Source organism: Porites lutea, chromosome 2 (genome assembly GCF_958299795.1).
Source record: "Porites lutea chromosome 2, jaPorLute2.1, whole genome shotgun sequence".
Lineage (NCBI taxonomy): Eukaryota > Metazoa > Cnidaria > Anthozoa > Scleractinia > Poritidae > Porites > Porites lutea.
In genome coordinates this window covers 46,539,309-46,548,743 of record NC_133202.1, presented here as the reverse complement: position 1 = coordinate 46,548,743, position 9,435 = coordinate 46,539,309, and the positions used below count along the sequence as shown (strand labels likewise).

General features: G+C 40.6%; 2 protein-coding genes across 3 annotated transcripts in view; both read right to left on the bottom strand.

The window, feature by feature from the left end:
- Positions 1 to 3: 3 nt before the first annotated feature.
- On the bottom strand, positions 4 to 3,983 carry LOC140928823 (multiple coagulation factor deficiency protein 2 homolog). The gene is made up of 4 exons (XM_073378608.1): positions 3,658 to 3,983; positions 2,926 to 2,992; positions 1,047 to 1,161; positions 4 to 316 (listed from the first exon to the last, which is right to left on the bottom strand). Exons 1-4 carry the CDS (start codon positions 3,831 to 3,833, stop codon positions 171 to 173), a joined length of 504 nt encoding a protein of 167 aa, XP_073234709.1. The 5' UTR covers positions 3,834 to 3,983; the 3' UTR covers positions 4 to 170.
- A 2,882-nt stretch (positions 3,984 to 6,865) lies between these two features.
- The window catches only part of LOC140928820 (uncharacterized), a 16,282-nt gene continuing 13,712 nt past the window's right edge, over positions 6,866 to 9,435 (bottom strand). For both annotated transcript variants that reach the window (XM_073378601.1, XM_073378604.1), the window contains 2 exons: positions 8,673 to 8,933; positions 6,866 to 8,199 (listed from right to left, as the gene is read on the bottom strand). In XM_073378601.1, the coding sequence (XP_073234702.1) occupies positions 6,935 to 8,199; positions 8,673 to 8,933 (1,526 nt within the window). In that variant the 3' untranslated portion in view covers positions 6,866 to 6,934. The remainder of the gene's footprint in view (positions 8,200 to 8,672; positions 8,934 to 9,435) is intronic.

Below are 9,435 nucleotides of genomic sequence, written 5' to 3'. Positions count from 1 at the left end.
CTTTTATTTAATATGACTCCAGATAAAACATCCAGACAGTTCCAGAGCACGTAGAGAACGTCGTTTCTTTCATGACACTGAGGCTTGGATGCGCGTCCTTTTTCTTAAATAACCCGGCATTTTTTAATACCCCCAGCAATCCGTGGGGAAACTCATATTCCTTGTATTGTCTACTCGGGCCCTTCACGGTGCTGTTGAAATGACCTCACAAATTCGGGGTAGTCGATAAAGCCATCGTCATCGTAGTCCCGATCCTGTAAGATCGTATCCACAAAATCCGCAAATTCATTCTCAGGAATCGACGAGTTTTCTTGACCTAAGATGAGAAGAAAAATTAATAACGTGAAACAGTGATTAAATTCAGTACAACGCCATTTCCTTTTATATTCTCTTAATTTCAATACCAATTTTTTAGGGGGGGGGATATGTTAGAAAGTCCATTCTATGAAAGGACGTCAATTAGTTGAACGCTTGAGCAAATTAACCGTCTTTCTGCAATTTAAAATCGTTTTGTCATATTCTCACACGGCAAATGCAGCCGCATAAAAGTGACAAATGTTAGACCGAACATTTCGCAACCCCCAAACTCATACCAGATTCCCAAAATAATGATGCACAGGCTTCTAACTAAGGACCTGCCTACATTACCAGCTGTTTAGTGCACCGTACGTTTCTTCGCGCGTACCACCATGTTGCGGGAAGAATGCAAACCTAGAATCTTGGACAGACTAAAATGGAACAGCAAAGCCCCATCCCCGAAATCAAGAATGAAGCCACGCGAAAGCCAAAATGCGTCATTTTAAATAGGACTTCTGTTGGGTATGTGGTGCTGCACCCGGCGATCTAAGTGCCTTCCCGAAGAGTTTTCCTGTCACCTTCAAATAGCAGGTCTCCCGGATATCTGCTGCCAGGTGTAAATAAGCAATACCTTCCAGACGAGTGCAGTCAGCCGACTGTTAAATGGACCCCCCCTGGATGTTTGCTACTGCTACCCCACCATTCCCCCCCCGCCTTGAGTGTTGGTGCCCTACGGCCCAAGATATTACCTTCTTCGTGTGAGTGATGGTGATGAAACAGCCCATGGAGTATTTCCAGTCCATCTAACTTGCTGTTGTTGTCGTAATCATGCATCAAGAAAAACTGCGCTTCATTGCTGGTTTCCTACTCGAAAAGCATAACATCAAAATGGACAAATGTAATAAATAATCCGGAAGCGAAGATGCCTACGAACAGGCAGCACAGTGGCCGATCAGTATGCGCAATACCACTGGGGACGTTCTAATCTAAGTAATGACACCAGATCTGAAAACGGGCATGGATGTTAGAGGCCAAGTCTGAAAACGGGTGTGAAAAATGACATTTTTTTTGTTTTGAAATAGGAATAAGAATTTTAAGGGACAAGTAGGTTCCAACACTGGCCGTTTTCACACTAGTCTGAGACGGATAATCCATCTTCAAAATCTGTCAAAATTGGCGGATGAACAGATGTATAAAAGCAGGCGGATTGTTCATGAAAAATTAAAACCGTTCCATTTTCAAATTAAGTTGTATTATCCGTCTGGCGCGAATTATCCAACGGATAGTCAGTCTCCAGTGTGAAAACGGCTACAAACAACGCTTAGGATCACGATCGAAATCCACTAACTTGAGGGAGGTTCGTAATATACTAATCAACCAAGGTGCTTCTGGTAGTGTTACACAGCCAATCAACCCCATCGCCCGATGAAGTCTAGCAGCAAGCGTTCGAAACGTTGCGAGGCAAATAAAAAACGGGCCCAATCAAAAACAAGCAGAGTACTTTTACTTTCGCCACACCTGACGAAGCTACAGAAGCAGGTATAAGCTGCGAATTCAGAGATACGCGTGACAGTTGATTTTGCCGCCATACGTGAACGACTAAGGTCGTTTGTCAAACATAAAAGGTGAACTCACGTGTTGTCATTCCTGAGCGTTTGGTAGGCCAAAGATAGGCCCAATAATGGTGTTCTCTGTCAACCAAAAAGGAGAAATTTTCGTTCGCGGAAAGTCAATCAGTGAAAGTTCTTTCGGTCTCAGCCTTCTCGTGCTATATATAAACTCTGACCACTGTGATGCGCGAACATCGAAGCCAGCAATGAGAAAAGAATGTGAAGTTCACCTTTTTGGTTTGATACACAAAGCCACATGACCTATCAAAAACGTTAACGTCTGGCGCCAAAATTAAAATCAAAATGTCACGCTTATGTTTGAATTCGTGGTCTACCTGTTTCGGTATTAAAGGTGCGTTCCTTTGAGATGATCCGGATTAGGATCAGTGATCCGAGATCACTGGGATCATTGTAGATCAAATGAAACGATGAATCCACTCTGAACAAGGATTCACCGGTTCATTTGATCTACCATGATCCGAATCATTCCAAAGGAACGCACCCTTTGGCTTTAAGAAGTTTCCGAAAGCTTTTGTGGGTGTTATTTTTCACCCAAAACCTAAGAGTGAGTTCCGCATCAGGATTAATGATCCAAGTGACCCCTGACATTTATTAGTTTGCATTTTGCTATCATTCATAGTCTGCAGAGAAGGATGATGCGTAGGCTGGGTGGCAAGCGTTTCCGCGCGTGTTCTTTATGAAAACGGACACTCGCAAGAGTCTCTCGTTCCCATCATATCTACATCCTTCCCGTGATGCCCTGTAGTGGTGGCGACGAGTACCCCTTTGAGGATAGGTCACATATTGTTCTCAAGAGGATTTGCCCTTTGTCTTTTTATCAAATGCATGTGAGAGTGAATAATTAAGGCGAAATTTTAATAAAACAATAATCTAGAACAGTATCACATGCTCTGCTAATGAGAGATATAGAGGCCATTGCTTGGCACATGTTCAGAAGCCCATCACGAGAGAGAGAAAAGTCAAAGGCTGATCAATTTGAACTGAAAGCCACACTTACATTTAGAATTTTATCAGCTGCTTCTTCGCCAAGTCCCATTTCTTCCATTAGGTGCTCTTTAAGATGGCTATCAAAATAAAACGTCCCATAACTAACGAGCTGGTTTAGTTTGATACATAAAGAGTCCATAAGTTTCTATAGGAGCTGTCCTACTGACAAAATGATCATGATAACGATAGAGATCTAAAGCGGTAATTAGACAACCTTTTTCCATTCACTTTATTGTGTCGATAAGACATACGGCACAATAATTAGCACTGGGCATGATTTATCAGTAGAGAAACCAAACCGCTGTCTGGATTCATTTTTCAATGTCTTTCAGTCTGAATCGTCTGGAAGACGACTTTTCGTCATGCGGTAGTTACTCGGGCTGGCATTTCCCAAATTAATTTTTAACGTATAAAAATAGATTATCGTATTATAAAGAACAAAAAGTTCTGCTGAATTGGTAAGCATAAACTGTGAAACAAACACGTATCCAGTCTTTCAAACTGAATGCAGTGTAGGACTTAAAGTGCAAAAATATATGTGATGACAATCAAAATTAAGATAATTGTCTCGACAAATCCCTTTCAATAAGGCAGGTTTTTTATATTTGTTGCGTTCATTCAGCCGTTTAATGCAACTTGTAAATAACTTGTGACCGGCGCCAAGTATAAAAACGTACTGATTTTAAGAGTCGCCGTTTGCATATTAAGTTTCAGGCATCCGTAGATTATAATTGATACTTACTGTATATCTTTCGTTTGATTTTCCAAAAACTTCTGCGCGCTCTCTCGGTCTTGAGAAAGCTTTCCTGGTACCGCCATATAAAGCAAAAAAGCGAGCCACCAAATGAACACTTTTGATTTACAACGCGGAAGCGTTGAAATCGCTAACTGATCCATGGAGAATAGAAAATGGTTCATTCTTCAAGCGCTCGACCGGCTAAAGCGTGCGAGCATCAGAAGAGAGCTGAACGGTCGTGAAGATTTTTGGTTTATCATGAATCACTTTTAGCATTTTTAAAAACATTTAAATGCATTCGCAACTTCGTGGAAGCCATTCACGAGCGTGGTTTATCCAGACTGGCAGGTGTACTGACGAATTAAACCAATCAGCGATCGCCCGGTCATCGTACATTTTGTCACATGGCTTCATTGAAAGCAGTAACTGTTGTAATCGTTTAGAAACACTGTTTCATCGAGATTAACTCAATAAAAAGTAAAAAACACTAGAAGTATTCCTTCTTAATAATGAAAATAGAAAGTGTTTTTATCATTGACAGTTTCAGAGCACACCGAGTTCCTTTTGTCTTTTTTGTTTTGAAGTTCAGTCCTGATCACATGTCTTTCCGACATCAAATGGCTACTTTCTATATTCTTTATTCTTAACATCTGTTGATGTCTAAATATGAAATGAAAGTCGAAACCAACAATACATATAAGCAATGAATATACCCAGTAACACGCGCACGCCGGTGAAAAACTAACCCATGATGCAGGGAAACAAATGCGTTATAATTTCGATTCTAATTCGTCGGTTAAATTTCCATTGCTGACAGCCAATATCAACAAAACCGGAATTTTAACTTTTATACTACTACATGAGAAATTTCTGCAATTTGATTGGCTTAGAGCAGTGGTATTTCAGCTTAATTTGAAATACCCACATGTGAAAATTACAACCTTCTGCGGGTAGTAGTATAAACAAATAATAGCATGATTTTTTCGTGGTTTTTGGCATAAATACCACTCGTGATATTTCAAAATTGTCTCAAATGTCACTCGCCTAACGGCTCGTAAAATTACGTTTTACAATTTTGAAATATCACTCGTGGTATTTATGCCAAATATCACTACCAATCATGCTATTACCTATACTAATCGACGTCACTTGGTCGAATGTTAGTGCCACTTAAGAGACGTCAAGTTATTTTATAACCCAATTTCCGCATAACCTAGAACCTAGAGTGAAAACACGCACCAAATAGCAACGGAAATGTAACCTTCTATCATAATCCATATTTTATAAAGTTATTATAACACAAGTGGATTTAGAGTTTCAGTAAAGACACTTGACAAAAGTTTTTGACAATTTTTTTTGCCATGTTAATAAGTTTGCGTTTAGCTGAAAAAGGCACTTTTAGATCCAAGCCTAATTAAGCCTCCCTTACTTTTGTTATACTTAGTTCTACCGTTTTTTATCTTTATTTGTCTTGTGTGGTTTTTTTTTTCTTTTTTTGTTATCAGGGCCCCATTCAGACCAGCCCCGCTGAACTAGGCACCCCTGACTAAATATTATTTAAAATAAAATAAATAAAATGTTTTGGTACAAAAGACTTACAAATTTCTTAACAACCGTGACTTTGTTGGATGGGATTCCACATAAGATAACATTATTCAGAACGAATCAAACTCCTGGATGATCTATAGACTATGTTAAGGTTGCGCGTGAGACTATGTCGATTCTGTCTTGAATTGCATTATGGGACATTTGGGGACCTTGCCTATGAAGCAATTAGTTGCTCATTAAAAGATTGGGTCTGTTCGATAGTCTCCATTCTACAGCAATGGCGGTCGACCATGTTTACAAGAGCTCCCGCTCTTGCAAATGTCTACGCAAGAAATTAAAGGATCCGAGAAGAACGTCTAGGATAGAGAATAGTTAAAGAAAACAAGCAGCTAACTGTGAAACAGCCGTGGGCAAGTGAGTTTTTGCCCGCCATCGAGTATGTCCATTTCCGCGTTTTTATAACTTCTTTTGCCGTGTGAATTAGTAAATAAGCAACAGCCATCTCGAAAGCTTTGCTACTTTGGCTGTTGCAAACTGATTTAAAAATTGTAAATGTTTACTTGGATAATCTATTCTATTTTGTTCTCTATAGTTTCTTATATTTTGTCTCTTTAATAGTTTGAAGGACTACATTATTTGAGGGATAAGTTCCCAACTATTTCCCACTTTAGTCTGAGTGACTCTATTCAGGATTGTCTGTATATTCTTTGGTAACTAAATAGACCTTGTAATCACGATAACCGCCATCTTTGCACACGTTTTAGGACTGACATGGATATGATAAGGCTGATTTAGCAACAGAACGGGAACGTCAGTTGACGACAGCGCGCGCAAATCAAACAACTGGCTTGACCAATGGCAGAGCGGCAAATTGGGCACCGGAAGTCGAGTTTAGTCCTTTCCGCGCGCTTTCCCCCCGTCAAATGACGTTCCCGTTCTGTTGCTAAATCAACCTTTTGAATTAAGCAACGGCAGGGGGCAAACAAGTAATAAAATTTGCAAGTTCGAGAAATCGCTGTCGAGTTTGTTTACAGTTCTCTCAAACATGACGACGATTTAACGGTCATTCAAAATGTTCCGTTCCGGAGTTTCGCCAAGTTTTACGTCATTATTGCTTGCCTGTGAGGGCACTGATCTACGGTTGCTACTGTATTCAAAAGATGTAACAAATGATCACTTCCACCCATAACTTGCAATTATCGTCTTAAATATAAAAATTTCTCCATTTTCTGTTGCCTAGAATAAAAAAACTGGACCGCGTTTTCTTGCATTCGTAAATTTTTTTAAATGTTTGCCCACTGAGAAACTACGCCACTTTTTCGGACAGTGGAATAAACGCTCAAGCTCACGGTTCGAGCTGCCCACCCCGACATTAGCCTGCAAAAACAGCCATCTCTCCGGCCTCGCTCCTCGCCGCTAGGAACGTTTCGCAAGTAGGGACGTCTGCGCCTCAGCGACAGAAATTCCATACTCAGCGGCGGATCCAGGGAAGGGGCCCTGGAGCTCCCCTATTTTTAGAGCAAACTGAGACCCAAAGGGCCGGGAAAATATTAAGTTTAAGACCGTCCCCCCTTCACTTATGTCAGGGTCTGGGTGACCCCCTCCCCCCCCCCCTTATCTGAAGGTCTGGATCTGCCACTGATGACGTAAATTAATGTTTACAAGCTTTGCACCCATTCCATTCCCCGCATAAATATAAATAATTTTTAGTAAATAATCACCAATATAAATTATCCTAACAGTAACAATATTTTCGTACACGAGGGTATAAATCTTGAAGACAGAAGATCTGGTCTTTATAGGTGTCCAAACGACTTATTTCGCCAACTATTGAAGGACTACCTTTTTTCATCCTAACTGATGCCTCGTAAAATCCATCATTTGGAAATGTGACTAATTGTAACTGATAAAGAGTATCCAAAACAAGCGTGTTCTTTGATTTGCCTCCATACTCAAGTCCGCAGGAATCGCATATCTCGTCACGTTTAGATTTCTTGAAAAACTGTAGTGTTTCACTGGGCATATCCCGAAAAGCGCTTTTCACATCTTTCAAAACAAGCTTTTGACACAGTTTTGCTACTTTGGGGTTTTGTGAAAGCAATTTATTCATATGACTCACTACAAACTCCGCCAACTGTCCAATTATTGGTTCATTCACCGAAATTTCCTCTAAATTAAGACAAGGACACCAGTGTTCCTCAACACCTGCTATGGTGCAAGTACGAATTCCCTCGTCAATCCGGCTAAACAGGCTTTGACCGGTTGTTATCCCACTTGGATACTCGGGGTACGTGATAATGTGACGAAGGGTAGCGTACAGATCAAACGGTGTAGTAAGAACACCTGAATTATGCACAAGGTTGTTATAAAGCTTTGGGTACTGTACTGGAAACCATTTTGGTGTTGTGATTGATAGAAATGGAAGCCGTTCCTCAAGTTTTCCTTGAATGGTTTGCCTCAAGGCGGAAAAGCGTGGTCCGTGGTCTCCAAAAACGACCAGAAACGTGCTGTTAAGGAATGATTCTTCCTTCAAGTGTTGCAGAAGGATCTTAAAATCATCATCTGCATAACCGAGGCTATTAATATTTTCGTGAGTTAAAGGAGCAAGCGAGACAAAAGAGAATTTCGGGGTGTTCCTGTACGCACGAAAATAACTTAGCATATATTCAAATGCAACTTTGTGCGAAGCTCTACCGTTGATGCAAAACTGCTCCCATCCCAAATCGGCCGCTGCCATCCAGAATGGTCTTGCAAAATGATCTGTTGGTGGATCTTTGAAGCCCTTCAGGCGATAATTGAACGACCCAAAGCGAGGCGAGTCTTCTGAGAACATTGTAACATATCCGTTTTGCTTGAAATCCTTGAATATCCATCGCCATATGTCAACAGGGCTGGCTGCCTTTCCCATATCTTTCCTCGCCTCCGGTTGGTCTTTTTCCGCAATTCCAGTCAAAAGAGCGGCCAGCTGAGCTGTGGTACCATCCCCAACAATTGTTTCGCCTTTAAAATTGGTAACACAAGGTGTTAGAATTTATAATCATTAAAATTTGACGAAATTTGCCAGAAAGTCTTTTCATATCGCACTTCAGTCAATGAAAACCTTAAAATATATTTCTAAAAACTAAGTTTTGTGACAATCACGTTTCTCACAAAAAAACGTGCTTGTTAAGTCGTATTTAAAGGATGAGGGATATTAATTGTAAGCTGTGTGCAAAATCATAACAAAATCTAATGATTGGATTTTGCCTAAGCCAAATTCAAAATTTTAAGCTTCTTTTTTCAATTACTCAAACACGGTACGGACCAGCACTAGGTTTCTGATTCCTAGGGAGGAGTCCGTGTTATAGATATTTGACTGCGCATAACTGTAAAACCTTTACATAAATGTAGCAAAGTTGAAGGTCAATTTTATGTTCCCTTGAAAAGCTATGTTTCAACCAGTATGATGTCTTTTTTAGACCTCATCATCTCACCTCGCATCAACAATGAATTCAGATCATCTGTCAAATATTCCAAGCTTTTTGGCATTTTTCTCTTGAAATTAGCCGCGGATGTGGAGTCAAACATGATCAGTGCAATATTCAAAGGAATACCACCAGGTTTCTTTCGCCTTTCAAGCACTTCCTTATTTGGAAACACGTGCATGTGCACATCCCTCATTGTCCAACCCCATGACGTCACTGCATCGACTTGAATGAAGTCGTGATCCACTTTCGCAAAGCCCGAGAATTTATCTGCAAATAAAGAAAGATCACAATTTCTCTAAGCCAAGTCCGTCACACTCATGAGTTTTGTAATATAATTTCATACAGGTTTTCCTGGTTGTTCCGGAGTGTTCCGAGGTATTCCGGTTTCCCGGCTATAGTACATGCCACAGAAAAACAAACAAAACAAAAAAGCCTTTTTCTCGTATATTTCGTTCCCTAGCTACCTCTTCTTCAGTGTTTTTCCCACCCACCCATCCCATTTTCTAAGCGAAAAGCCTTGGACACGAGGTTGGTTGCTGGTTTTTACTGGCTACAGATTCGAAGTCGGAATCGTAAGCGGAGCGCTTATGACCTTGTGACAATCAAAAATCGGAGTCGTAAGCGCGACGGAGTCGGAGTGGAAAGAATCAGAGCGTTTCCATTTGCTTCAATTTCGACTCCGCTTATGACTCCGTCGTTTACGATCTCATGAAAACCAGACTGTCGGAGGCAGAAGCAGAAGGACAAACAAATCACAATGCACGTTCCC